Genomic DNA, 14,649 nt, shown 5'->3' on the forward strand with positions numbered 1-14,649 from the left:
TGTCTGCATGCATTCAGCAAATGTTTATTCAGCACCTACTACATGCCAGGCAGTGTTCTAGAGGCTGTTTTGTTTAGTGAACTAGAGAAAAAAATCTTGCCCCTTGAGGCTTATGTTCCAGTAAGGGATGCCACTGACTTGTTATAAAAGTTTATGTATGAAAAACATTTCAACCATTAGAAGGCTGTGCTCCAAAAGCTCCACAACAGATATAGGGAGGGCTTTCTTACTATCATCCACATATTCTGGCAGGATTTTACCTGTACAACCTATTAATTTGTTCCAGAGCCCAATCATCCATTTCTACCAATGCATACTTAGCAGAAATGGCACTTCCAGGCTTCTGCCATGTGATGTGTCAATGTGACCCCCATAAATAAACCATAGAAAATCTGAATCTTCAAATGTTTGATCCCTTCTAATTTGGCCACTGTTGCATAGATGTAGCCTTCCCAGTCTGCACCTGCACCTCACCTTGAGGCCCCTATGACTTAATCTTAAACTATGACCAGCTTCTAGAATAACTTTTCTTCACTTTAGCTTTGGCCAGGTGCTTTGCCAAAGTTTCCCAGCTGCATTTCCTACAGGTTTGGTAATAGATCTAATCTGTGTCATTAGTTTCTGAGTCAAAGATCCCAGTTGGACAAAATTTGAGCTGTATCAGCACAGGTCCCTTAAGTTATTTTATGGTTTGGGGAAGAAGGGGAGCAATGTGGCCTATGGCTCCTGGAACTCTGGCAGTAATTCAACCTTGGTATCAGATCAGATTTTACATCCCACGTTGCTCCTTCCAATCTTTCCATGCCATTCCAAGACTCCAAATGCAGTCTCTCAGGAATGAGGTGCTTAAAACAAGAACATCTCTTATTACTGGCTTGTGGACAGGAGCTGGAGGTGGGGGTAATTGTATCAGTCAAGACTAATTGCAAGAGACATAAACCCAATTCAAACTGACTTAAGAAAAAAAAAGAATGTCATGGTTTGTATGACTGCAGAAGGCTGGTTTTAGGCATGGCTGAGCCAGGAACCAGTTTCTGTTCTCCGTGATGGAGTCACTCTTAGGCAAGCCTTCTACTGGGTAGCCTTACATTATATTGTGAAAAGAGAACTTCTCGTTAATGCTAGTTCCAGCAAAAGTTCCAAGGCTGATGCTTATTGAGCTGATTGATCAGGTGTGGGTCACATGTCCATCCCTGAACCAATCACTGCAATCAGAGGATAGAATACACTGATTGATCTTTTTCTCGATTTGGCATTGAAGTTCATTTCACCCATATTTCATGGGCTGAGAGTGGACAAGGGATGGTTCCACCAAAGAAATCCAGGATGGATTCCTGGATACTCAGGAATATATCAAGGTGTTGGCAAGTGGCAAATATCCACTAGAGGGACTCTATGCTGACTGTCACCATGAAAGAGGGAGGTGACAACATGCCACTTGGTATGGAGGTGGTACTGGCCATGCATTTGCTTCTTGCAAAAGGACTGAGAGAAAAGCCACCCAAATGTCAGGTCCTAAAAGCAAGGAAGGAGGAGGCCCAGGCGAAGTCATCAACCCACATTCCCTAAACATGTACCTATGTGCCATCTTGGGTTCATGTCCCTGGGGCATTTCCCTGGGAACGTAACTCTCCAGAAACTGGTTAGTGCCATATGACAATCCAGATAATCTAATCCCCATCCTGGAATCTGCTGCTTGTCAGAGTTTTAAGGCATCAGTTTCTTCCGTGGTAGACATCCTAAGTCTGAGTCATAGCACTTTCTACGGCAGATAACTACCCAGAACAAGGACATCATTAGAAACCATTCTAGAACAACATTTTGCATTAACTGCTGCATATAATGCTCACTGGTTCTTTGCTGGTATTACCAAATGAAGGCTGTTTCTTATCCATTTTTATCATCATTATCATAGTAACAAGGATCATCTAATTCATTTATATTGCCCCTATTACTGTTGAACCTAGATGATGTTTGTCAGGCTGGTCCTGACTACAACTGTTCTGTGTGGCCAGGCTAGAGGGACTATAGCAGTTGAAACATGAGTGCTTCCTCAGAACCCCCCTCCAAGCTCGTATCACACAGTAATGCAGTGTTTTGTTTCCTTTCTCTGCCACCACTAAATTGCGAGTTCTTTAAGAACAGGAAGCATCTCTCTAATTCCCAGTATATCCTGTATTCAGCATATCATAACTACTCAACACATACACCTTACCCCAAGCAGTTATTTCTGCTCTTTGTTGGTGTCTACACAGAGATCTGAACAGGAGCCAGAGGAAATATGTATTGAGTAGTTATGATATGCTGAATACAGGTAAACTGGGAATTAGAGACCACTATTCTTAGTGATTGCAAGACAAAGAGGAATAAAGCATAGTTCCTGAGAAGCCCAAAGTCTATCAGTTATAGAAATGACATACTAATGATGACATCAGCTAATGTTCATTGAGTGCTATGTGCTAGAAACTGAACTACATGCCCTGCATGCATTATCTTCTGTAATTATCTTGATAGTAATATACTATTATCACTCCCACTTTAAAGATCAGGAAGCTAAAGTTTATGGACAAAGCTAAAGAAAGATCCTTTGAAAATGGCAGAGTCAGGGTTTTTTGAGGTTTTTTGTTTTTTTGTTTTTGAGACAGGGTCTTGCTGTGTCACCCAGGCTGGAGTGCAGTGACACAGTCTCAGCTCACTGCAACCTCTGCCTTCCAGGTTCAAGCAATTCTCCTACCCCAGCCTCCCAAGTAGCTGGGACTACAGGTGTGTGCCACCATGCCTGGCTAATTTTTGTACTGTTAATAGAGACGGGGTTTCGCCATGTTGGCCAGGCTGGTCTCAAACTCCTGACTTCAGGTGATCTGCCCACCTCGGCCTCCCAAGGTGCTGGGATTACAGGCATGAGCCACTGCCTGCAGCCAGAGTCGGGGTTTGAACTCTTGTCTGTCTGGTTCTAATACATGTTCCTAACCACTAAATCAATACTACCTCTACTAAAGCAGGATGAGTAAAAAAGGTGGGGGAAGCTGGAATAAACTAATACCCAAAAGATTGGCAGGAGGCTCCCAGCGCTAGTCCTGTTTACATCAAATCAAATCTTCAATAAAGATATTAAGCTTCTCAGGAAGGTATATAATGTGAACGGGGGGGGAGGGAGAAATATATAAATATATATATATATATATATATATATATATATCTTTTGTATATATGTTTTAAGCTGGTCCAATATTTCTTTTTTTTTTAAATTTTTTATTGGATTTTAGGTTTTGGGGTACATGAGCAGAGCATGTAAGACAGTTGCGTAGGAACACACATGGCAGTGTGCTTTTGTTTCCTTCTCCCCTTCACCCACATTTGGCATTTCTCCCCAGGCTATCCCTCCCCACCTCCCCCTCCCACTGGCCCTCCCCTTTTCCCCCCAATAGACCCCAGTGTTTAGTACTCCCCTTTCTGTGTCCACGTGTTCTCATTTTTCATCACCCACCTATGAGTGAGAATATGCGGTGTTTCATTTTCTGTTCTTGTGTCAGTTTGCTGAGGATGACGTTCTCCAGATTCATCCATGTCCCTACAAACGACACAAACTCATCATTTCTGATTGCTGCATAATATTCCATGGTGTATATGTGCCACATTTTTCCAATCCAGTCTATTATCAATGGGCATTTGGGTTGATTCCAGGTCTTTGCTATTGTAAACAGTGCTGCAATGAACATTCGTGTACATGTGTCCTTATAGTAAAACGATTTATAGTCTTTTGGATATATACCCAGTAATGGGATTGCTGGGTCAAATGGAATTTCTATTTCTAAGGCCTTGAGGAATCGCCACACTGTCTTCCACAATGGTTGAACTAGTTTACACTCCCACCAACAGTGTAAAAGTGTTCCTTTTTCTCCACATCCTCTCCAGCATCTGTTGTCTCCAGATTTTTTAATGATCGCCATTCTAACTGGCGTGAGATGGTATCTCAATGTGGTTTTGATTTGCATCTCTCTGATGACCAGTGACGATGAGCATTTTTTCATATGATTGTTGGCCTCATATATGTCTTCTTTCGTAAAGTGTCTGTTCATATCCTTTGCCCACTTTTGAATGGGCTTGTTTGTTTTTTTTCCTGTAAATCTGTTTGAGTTCTTTGTAAATTCTGGATATCAGCCCTTTGTCAGATGGGTAAACTGCAAAAATTTGTTCCCATTCTGTTGGTTGCCAATCCACTCCAGTGACTGTTTCTTTTGCCGTGCAGAAGCTGTGGAGTTTGATTAGGTCCCATTTGTCTATTTTGGCTTTTGTTGCCAATGCGTTTGGTGTTTTGTTCATAAAGTCCTTGCCTACTCCTATGTCCTGGATAGTTTTGCCTAGATTTCCTTCTAGGGTTTTTATAGTGTCAGGTCTTCTGTTTAAGTCTTTAATCCATCTGGAGTTAATTCTAGTGTAAGGTGTCAGGAAGGGGTCCAGTTTCTGCTTTCTGCACATGGCTAGCCAGTTTTCCCAACACCATTTGTTAAACATGGAATCCTTTCCCCCTTGCTTGTTTTTGTCAGGTTTATCAAATATTGTATAGTTGTAGATATGTTGTTTTGCCTCTGGTGCCTCTGTTTTGTTCCATTGGTCTATATCTCTGTTTTGGTACCAGTACCATGCTGTTTTGATTACTGTAGCCTTGTAGTATAGTCTGAAATCTGGTAGTGTGATGCCCCCCGCTGTGTTCTTTTTGCTTAGAATTGACTTGGCTATGCGGGCTCTCTTTTGGTTCCATATGAAGTTCATGGTGGTTTTTTCCAGTTCTGTGAAGAAAGTCAATGGTAGCTTGATGGGGATAGTGTTGATTCTGTAAATTACTTTGGGCAGTATAGCCATTTTCATGATATTAATTCTTCCTAACCATGAACATGGAATGTTTCTCCATCTGTTTGTGTCCTCTCTGATTTCATTGAGCAGTGGTTTGTAGTTCTCCTTGAAGAGGTCCCTTACGTTCCTTGTGAGTTGTATTCCAAGGTATTTTATTCTTTTTGTAGCAATTGTGAATGGCAGTTCGTTCTTGATTTGGCTTTCTTTAAGTCTGTTATTGGTGTAGACGAATGCTTGTGATTTTTGCACATTGATTTTATATCCTGAGACTTTGCTGAAGTTGCTGATCACTTTCAGGAGTTTTTGGGCTGAGGCCATGGGGTCTTCTAGGTATACTATCATGTCGTCTGCAAATAGAGACAATTTGGCTTCCACCTTTCCTATATGAATACCCTTTATTTCTTTTTCTTGCCTGTTTGCTCTGGCTAGAACTTCCAGAACTATATTGAATAGGAGCGGTGAAAGAGGGCATCCTTGTCTAGTGCCAGATTTCAAAGGGAATGCTTCCAGTTTTTGCCCATTCAGTATGATATTGGCTGTTGGTTTGTCATAAACAGCTTTTATTACTTTGAGATACGTTCCATCGATACCGAGTTTATTGAGGGTTTTTAGCATAAAGGGCTGTTGAATTTTGTCAAATGCCTTCTCTGCGTCAATTGAGATAATCATGTGGTTTTTGTTTTTGGTTCTGTTTATGTGGTGAATTACATTGATAGACTTGCGTATGTTGAACCAGCCTTGCATCCCCGGGATGAATCCTACTTGATCATGGTGAATAAGTTTTTTGATTTGCTGTTGCATTCGGCTTGCCAATATTTTATTGAAGATTTTTGCATCTATGTTCATCATGGATATTGGCCTGAAGTTTTCTTTTCTTGTTGGGTCTCTGCCGGGTTTTGGTATCAGGATGATGTTGGTCTCGTAAAATGATTTGGGAAGTATTCCCTCTTTTTGGATTGTTTGAAATAGTTTTAGAAGGAATGGTACCAGCTCCTCTTTGTGTGTCTGGTAGAATTCGGCTGTGAACCCGTCTAGACCTGGGCTTTTTTTGTGTGGTAGGCTCTTAATTGCTGCCTCGACTTCTGACCTTGTTATTGGTCTATTCATAGTTTCAGCTTCCTCCTGGTTTAGGCTTGGGAGGACACAGGAGTCCAGGAATTTATCCATTTCTTCCAGGTTTACTAGTTTATGTGCATAGAGTTGTTTGTAATATTCTCTGATGATGGTTTGAATTTCTGTGGAATCTGTGGTGATTTCCCCTTTATCATTTTTTATTGCATCTATTTGGTTGTTCTCTCTTTTCTTTTTAATCAATCTGGCTAGTGGTCTGTCTATTTTGTTGATCTTTTCAAAAAACCAGCTCTTGGATTTATTGATTTTTTGAAGGGTTTTTCGTATCTCAATCTCCTTCAGTTCAGCTCTGATCTTAGTTATTTCTTGTCTTCTGCTGGGTTTTGAGTTTTTTTTTATCTTGCTCCTCTAGCTCTTTCAATTTTGATGATAGGGTGTCAATTTTGGATCTCTCCATTCTCCTCATATGGGCACTTATTGCTATATACTTTCCTCTAGAGACTGCTTTAAATGTGTCCCAGAGGTTCTGGCATGTTGTGTCTTCGTTCTCATTGGTTTCAAAGAACTTCTTTATTTCTGCCTTCATTTCATTGTTTACCCAGTCAACATTCAAGAGCCAGTTGTTCAGTTTCCATGAAGCTGTGCGGTTCTGGGTTGGTTTCTGTATTCTGAGTTCTAACTTGATTGCACTATGGTCTGAGAGGCTGTTTGTTATGATTTCAGTTGTTTTGCATTTGTTGAGCAGTGCTTTACTTCCAATTATGTGGTCAATTTTTGAGTAGGTGTGATGTGGTGCTGAGAAGAATGTATATTCTGTGGATTTGAGGTGGAGAGTTCTGTAAATGTCTATCAGGTTTGCTTGCTCCAGGTCTGAGTTCAAGCCCTGGATATCCTTGTTGATTTTCTGTCTGGTTGATCTGTCTAATATTGACAGTAGAGTGTTAAAGTCTCCCACTATTATTGTGTGGGAGTCTAAGTCTCTTTGTAAGTCATTAAGAACTTGCCTTATGTATCTGGGTGCTCCTGCATTGGGTCCATGTATGTTTAGGATCGTTAGCTCTTCTTGTTTTATCGATCCTTTTACCATTATGTAATGGCCTTCTTTGTCTCTTTTGATCTTTGTTGCTTTAAAGTCTATTTTATCAGAGATGAGAATTGCAACTCCTGCTTTTTTTTGCTCTCCATTTGCTTGGTAAATCTTCCTCCATCCCTTTATTTTGAGCCTTTGTGTATCCTTGCATGTGAGATGGGTTTCCTGGATACAGCACACTGATGGGTTTTGGATTTTTATCCAATTTGCCAGTCTGTGTCTTTTGATTGGTGCATTTAGTCCATTTACATTTAGGGTTAATATTGTTATGTGTGAATTTGATACTGCCATTTTGATGCTAAGTGGCTGTTTTGCCTGTTAGTTGTTGTAGAATCTTCATTATGTTGATGCTCTTTAACTTTTAGTGTGATTTTGGAATGGCTGGTACTGGTTGTTCCTTTCTATGTGTAGTGCCTCTTTTAGAAGCTCTTGTAAAGCTGGCCTGGTGGTGACAAAATCTCTGAGTACTTGCTTGTACGCAAAGGATTTTATTTTTTCTTCACTTCTGAAGCTCAGTTTGGCTGGATATGAAATTCTGGGTTGAAAGTTCTTTTCTTTAAGAATGTTGAATATTGGCCCCCACTCTCTTCTGGCTTGTAGTGTTTCTGCTGAGAGATCTGCTGTGAGTCTGATGGGCTTCCCTTTGTGGGTAACTCAACCTTTCTCTCTGGCTGCCCTTAGTATTTTCTCCTTTATTTCAACCTTGTTGAATCTGACGATTATGTGCCTTGGGGTTGCTCTTCTTGTGGAATATCTTTGTGGTGTTCTCTGTATTTCCTGCATTTGAGTGTTGGCCTGTCTTGCTAGGTGGGGGAAGTTTTCCTGGATGATGTCCTGAAGAGTATTTTCCAGCTTGGATTCATTCTCTTCGTCCCCTTCTGGTACACCTATCAAACGTAGATTAGGTCTTTTCACATAGTCCCACATTTCTTGGAGACTTTGTTCATTCCTTTTTGTGCTTTTTTCTCTAATCTTGGTTTCTCGTTTAATTTCATTGAGTTGGTCTTCGACTTCAGATATTCTTTCTTCTGCTTGGTCAATTCGGCTATTGAAACTTGTGCATGCTTTGCAAAGTTCTCGTATTGTGTTTTTCAGCTCCTTTAATTCATTCATATTCCTCTCTAAGGTATCCATTCTTATCATCATTTCCTCATATCTTTTTTTAAGTTCCTTAGTTTCTTTGCATTGATTTAATACATGTTCGTTTAGCTCACAAAAGTTTCTCATTATCCACCTTCTGAAGTCTAATTCCGTCATTTCGTCACAGTCATTCTCCATCCAGCTTTGCTCCCTTGCTGGTGAGGAGTTTTGGTCCTTTCTAGGAGGCGAGGTGTTCTGGTTTCGGGTGTTTTCCTCCTTTTTGCGCTGGTTTCTTCCCATCTTTGTGGGTTTATCCGCTTGTCATCTGTGTAGTTGCTGACTTTTCGATTGGGTCTCTGAGTGGACACCCAGATTGTTGATGATGAAGTATTTCTGTTACTTGGTTTTCCTTCTACCAGCCTAGCCCCTTCGCTGTACGACTGCTGAGGTCCACTCCAGGCCCTGCTTGTCTGGGGTGCACCTCTAGCAGCTGTGGCACAGTGAGGGATGCTACCCGTTTCTTTTTCTGCTATGTTTGTCCCAGGATGATGCCTGCCAAATGTCAGTCTTTTGGATATAGAGGGGTCAGGGAGCTGCTTGAGGAGACAGTCTGTACTTTTTTGGAGCTCAATTGCTGAGCTGTGAGCTCTGTTGTTCATTCAGGGCTGTTAGGCTGCTATGTTTGAATCTGCTGCAACAGAGCTCATTAAAAAAAAAACCCTTTTTTTCTCAAATGCTCTGTGTTGGGGGGTTCGGGCTTTATTTTTCGAATGAGGTGTCCTGCCCAGCTAGAAGGCAGACTAGCCATTGTTTGGCTGCCGAGGCTCCGCCCTGCTGTTGTGTGATTCGCCCTGTTCCTGCAGGCTCTGCCGTGGTCTCCGCCACACCCTGCGGCGGAGTCTCTTCGTTGTAGCGTGTTGCCTTGGCAACAGCAGGCTGCGTCAGCAGTGGGCGTGTATCTCAGTAGGGATGGGTTGCCTCGGCAATGGCTGGCTGCGTCAGCAGTGGGCGTGTATCTCAGTTGGGGCGGGTTGCCTCGGTAGTGGTGGACGCCCCTCCCCCACAGAGCGTCTCAGGCTGGTCCAATATTTCAATTAGTGAGGGCCTTTGAGGAACCAAGCAGAGGAACTCAGCAGACACCTGCAATTATGTTGATGGCACTTTCTGAGAGCCCATGGAAATGCACATGGACCACTTGAAACAAGCAAACACCTAATGTTCTTTGTTTCCTCTCTCAGCTGGGCCCAGGGGCCAAGTGGAGGAAGTGTCTTCATGGCCTTCCTTCAATATAGGGTCAAAAAGAGCAACATAAATGAGCTCTGCCTCTCCCAAGTTTATTTTACATTCTCTCAGAATGGAGTAAAGAAATGGACATCAGGGACCACATTTGTAAAAATTATGTAAGTTCTGTAACTTACCCCAAGCAGTTATTTCTGCTCTTTGTTGGTGTCTACACAGAGATCTGAACAGGAGCCAGAGGAAAGGGCAGATAGACCAGCCTACCGAACTGTCAGGCTGGGAAGAAGTGGGCAGAATACATGCAAGAAGCTTCACAGAGGGGAGAGAAACAAAGCAATGATTTCATGAGGCCTGTGGCCAAGTGGGTAGCAGAGACCCTGAAATCTGGTTGAGTGTAAGAAGATTCCTTGCCAAGCTGAGGGCAGGATTTCTGGAAAGAACCTAAGAAAAGAGCTAATGACCCCTCAGAGCTAAAACTAAGCATCACAAGTAGGCCTGCGGAGGTATGGGAAATGTCTGTTAGTGTTCGACAAGACTGCGTCCCATGATTTCCTGTATTCATGCAACACTCATCCTGTACAGGTGCATGTGGATGTACAATGTGTATGCACTGAGCCAGGTGATGGGAAATCTTGAAGAACAACTTTCTACCAGGAATCTTGCGTAGAATACAGATGAGTACACTGGCAATGGTGATATAGTGTGAGAGACCCCCAAGAGGGCAGGCAGAGGGTGCTCTGGGATTGGAAGGAAGATACCTACCCAAGTCCTTGTTTGAAGGGGCAGTAAGGGAGCTGGGTGGGCTTTGGAAAGCCAGGTGAGCACTAAAGAATGAGCAGGATTCACCCAGGTGAAGCAAGTGAATGGGAGCAAGGTAGCAAAGGGGTCTTTTAGAAGAAAAGAAGCAGCAAGGCTCAAAATCAGGAAGTAAGAGAGCACATGGCATTTCTAGGAACTGCAGGAAACTCAGTCCGGTTTGTGCTCAGAGGGAGAGGTGGGAGGTGGCAAGATGTGGCCCAGCGCCAGCCACTCTCAGACTTAGACTGCATGCCAAAGCCAGGGTACCTTCATTGCTGAGTTTTCCTCCCAAGGGTAGAAATGATCAGGACCTCTTCTTACAGGGCTGTCTTGGATGTTTAGTGCCACAGCTGCTGATAAAAAAAAAAAAAAGATTCTTGCTCCTCAAAAATGCCTGATTCTGCATCCAATCATCTTGGCGGGCAGAACCAAAGGAAGCACTTTGCTCATCTTTTCTTGGCCACAAGATTTTCTTGGTGTCCTAATGTTATTACAATCCTCATAGGCTGAGAAGATGCATTTTGGGCTTCAGAGCATGTCAAAAGTTATATAATTTTTCCAGCTTAATTCTAGCTCAGTGGGCTCAACTTTTGTAGCAATTGAGAATTACCTAGAAAGTTTTAAAAGAAATGCTGATGCCTGGGGCACCCTCAGAGATTCTGACTCAATTGTCTGGAGCCAAGCTGGGCACTGGTATTTTTTAAAGCTCCCCAGGTGATCCCCAGGGCAGCCAGGGTTGAGAATCACTGTAGAATATGCAGCCTAGCAACAGAAATTCTTGAGAAAGAAATGAATGCCTCTTGCCAGGTACTCCAGCCGAGTAGATTCTGGGTCAACTTTTCAAATCTCCCTGGCAGATCATCAAAAGCAGCCTGTGGCAACTGCTGAGACCTCTTGGTGCTCCTCCCACTCCCCAACTCCCCACTGTTACAGGTAGATGCAAAGAATTCTGTTCTAAAGCCACTATAGGGGGCTAATAAGGAGGGCTACCTCACCCATGCCTGGCACCTCATGGCATCATCTGGTTCCCTGAGCCACATTGTCTGTGCAGCACTAAGAAGCTTTGTCAAGGAATTTTTTTCTTGCATTTACCCAGAAATTCCAAGCAGGCCTCATTAGCACATTACTCAGACTCAGCCAGTCCCACATATCACCTTCCTCCTCACCCCCACCTCCAGGCTTTTTTTCCTTCACTTGCCCATTTATTCACTGCAGTTGGATTTTGTTTCCTGTGCCCTGGAAAGCACATTTTTGGAATGGAAATTCTGCTGGAAGAACGTGGGTGGCTGTGAGCTCCACGATCCCGGCCAGTCACCCCTCATTGCCCTCCTGGTGAAATCCCATCCATCAGGAGCACAGAGCAACAAGCCCTCTAAATACTTCCCAAGGAGCTGCCCTATGTTGTTCCTTCTGTATGGAGACAGCAAATCGGTAGCTGGAGCTCCCAGGTTGTTTCTTGCAGCAGTTAACAGCTGCCCTAGTGTTAATTCCTGATCGATAGCCTGGAGATGCTGCTGCTCTTACAGCTGTCAGGCTGACAGCCTCTACAGCACATTTTGAAACTAACTTTCCAGTGGTGGGACTCTCTGCTCCTTGGACACACCCAAGGAAGTCCTCATCAAGCTTCAGAAGGGGCACCAAGTGCCCCTCACCCAGTGTAAAGGCCTAGCGGCAGGGTGAACAAGCAGGTGGCTCCACCCCCCTCTTCTGGTCAGGGGATAACTTGGGGAGACAGTGGAACCGAGGGCCCCCACCAGAGTAGCAGCCCCTCAAGATATTCATGAAGCTCTCATTTTTCAATTTTGGTTTGTTTGGAACTTTTTTCTGCTTGAGATGGCTATTATATTTCTTCCATCTAAAACCCTCATTCAAATCCATCTTCTTTTTTTTTTTTTTTTTTTTTTCTAACTCAAATAGCCAGTTTCTCATTTCTTGCCTTTGTTGCTCCCTCCAGCTCCCTGTGGACAGAATGAGACCCGAGAGGATGGTAAAATAATCCAGCTTCCTCCTTGCAAGACAGGCGCTTGGATCGTGCCAGCCATCATGGCCTGCTACCTCTTAGTGGCAAACATCTTGCTGGTCAACCTCCTCATTGCTGTCTTTAAGTAAGTGGATCCTTCAGAGCACGTGGGATGGACAAGGACAGCAGGGTTGAAGGGGAGTCAATGCTTCAGAAAACAGTGGGTTTTTCTCACTTGATTCTCTTTGGTCTCTATTTTAGCAATACATTTTTTGAAGTAAAATCAATATCCAACCAAGTGTGGAAGTTTCAGAGGTATCAGCTCATCATGACTTTCCATGAAAGGCCAGTTCTGCCCCCACCACTGATCATCTTTAGCCACATGACCATGATATTCCAGCACCTGTGCTGCCGATGGAGGAAACATGAGAGCGACCCGGATGAAAGGGACTACGGCCTGAGTACGCTTCAAGTGACAGCCCAGCCACCACAAATCAGAACTCCCTACCACTTCCTATAGGCAATCATGCAGGAAGGCATGGCCACCTAGGTCCTCCCACCTCCTGCAGACCGTGGACAGCTCTGAAGGCTTGGAGAGGATTGGGGCATAGGGGAGTTGGCTTGAATGAGAAAAAATGTCAGAAAGAAGATGGTAGAGGCTGAAATAGAGCACTCTTTGCCTCAAGTTTTTCTTAGGGAGATACGACCAGTCTCCAGCAGGGCTGTTTTAGCACCTTCATAAGTTCTAAGTGTCTTGCTTTCCAAGAGATCTCAACCAAAAATATATCAACCATATCAATATGCCACCCAAGGCTACAGTATGTACAGTTTAAGCAATAATCTCTGGACCTATAACTTTTTCCAATCTTAAACATTTTCCTAAACCTTAGGGATTGTGTCTAGATTGTCTCATGAAAAGACCAGCCCTACTTTCTGTTACTTGAAGGACAAAACAGAAGACCCTTTACCATCCACCTTCCAGCCCAGTGTTTCTAACAGGAGGTTCTATTAGCATGGAGGTGGAACAATTCCTTGTTGTGTAGGATCATGCCACACATTACAGGAGGTTTGACACATCCAGCCTCGACACACTGAATGCTAGTAACTTCCACAGGTTCCCAAATACCCCTTGGGTCCCACGCTCCATTAAGAACCACTGGGAATCCAGCCCCATACCAACAAGCTCCTATGGTTTCTCAAAGTGTGTCAAACAGGCCATCTACATCAAATCTACTGAACAAGTGCCTCTGGGAGTATAGCCCAGGAGTCTACCTCCCTCTGTGGGGTCACCAGTATACCGAAGGTTTGAAACCAAAATGATATGGTCAACAGCTTCTCTGAAGCTCTTAACATCCTCCGTGACCTTGCAATGCCCAACTTCTTTTTAGACATCAACATTAGAGAGACCTGGGAATTCCGGAATTCACTGTATTCATCTGAAACACAAATTTAACCAAACAGAAAAGTTGGAGAGGTCAGGGTGGATGACCTATGAAATAAACCCTAAGCTTCTCGACTCAGGAACACTAGCCAATGTAAAGGAGCATGGGGTACAAAATCAGGGACAGCAGGATGCTCTAATGAATGATGGCCTACAGTGAATAACATGCTGAGGGCTAGCTCAGGGTCCCAAAATAATTTACAATAAAGCATGACTCATTTGTGGTAGAAGAGGAACCTCACTTATCCAGGGAAGGTAGGAAGGGGGTGTCTGTAAGTACAATGCAGGAAGTAGGACAGTCCGGAGATCCAACTTCTGTTCCAGTGCCCACACCCTTGCAGAGGTCCAGAGAACTGCACAAGCCAGTTGCTGGGTTAGATGAGAGCCAGATCCATACAGCTGCTGTGCATGGTTTTTTTGTCATTATCATCAATGAGAGCAATAAAAGCATTGCCAGGTCACCAGATGCTCAGAAGAAAGGAACAGCCATGTCCGCTTTCTCAGAGAAGAAAGATGTTAGTGCTGTGGCTGGGTCAGAAAGGATGAAGGTCAGGACCAACGGCCCTGCCTTGTACACATCAGTCGGGGAAACTGAACTTTTCACTATCTATCTGTAGCCTTAATTAAAAGAACCCAGGGCACTGCCAAGTTCTGGCAGAGCCTCAGACACAAAAACACTCTGAAATGTAAAATTGAATTTTTAAAAAATAGTATTTTATTTTTGCTAAAAAGGCATTACATATAGCCAAAGAAGTTAAATGAAGTGCCAGCAGAATAAGTGTTAAATATACTCCTTGGAGTCTCAAATATAGCAATAGCAATAGCAGCAAGAGCAATCATCTGTGATTTGACGGCCTCTCTAAACTGCCTCTTTTCATTCCCCTCCTTCCAGACTAAAATGCTCTGAATTTCATGAGTGAATCTCAAGTGTCTCCTGTGATACAGGTCTTTCTCACCTTAGGAAGCCTCCCATATTTGACAAAAGTAGTCTGATTTCTGGTATTTTCTTTTCTCTCACCTGCTTTTACATTCATACTTTCCATGCCCCAGGCAAATCCAGACTAATGTCTCAAAGCAAGCAAGAGCCACCTCAGCAAACTAAATCTCCGAGGTCTA

General features: G+C 43.3%; 1 protein-coding gene and 1 long non-coding RNA gene across 22 annotated transcripts in view; one reads left to right on the forward strand and one right to left on the reverse strand.

Annotated features, from left to right (window-relative positions):
- Positions 1 to 14,649, forward strand: part of TRPM3 (transient receptor potential cation channel subfamily M member 3) — a 980,420-nt gene that overhangs the window by 943,952 nt on the left and 21,819 nt on the right. For all 21 annotated transcript variants that reach the window (XM_017973100.4, XM_035264315.3, XM_035255728.3 and 18 more), the window contains 2 exons: positions 12,087 to 12,237; positions 12,354 to 12,553. In XM_017973100.4, the coding sequence (XP_017828589.1) occupies positions 12,087 to 12,237; positions 12,354 to 12,553 (351 nt within the window). The remainder of the gene's footprint in view (positions 1 to 12,086; positions 12,238 to 12,353; positions 12,554 to 14,649) is intronic.
- The window catches only part of LOC144581785 (uncharacterized), a 127,110-nt gene that overhangs the window by 47,086 nt on the left and 65,375 nt on the right, over positions 1 to 14,649 (reverse strand). The gene's annotated exons all lie outside the window — the stretch shown is intronic.

The sequence above is a fragment of the Callithrix jacchus genome, chromosome 1 (assembly GCF_049354715.1).
Source record: "Callithrix jacchus isolate 240 chromosome 1, calJac240_pri, whole genome shotgun sequence".
Lineage (NCBI taxonomy): Eukaryota > Metazoa > Chordata > Mammalia > Primates > Cebidae > Callithrix > Callithrix jacchus.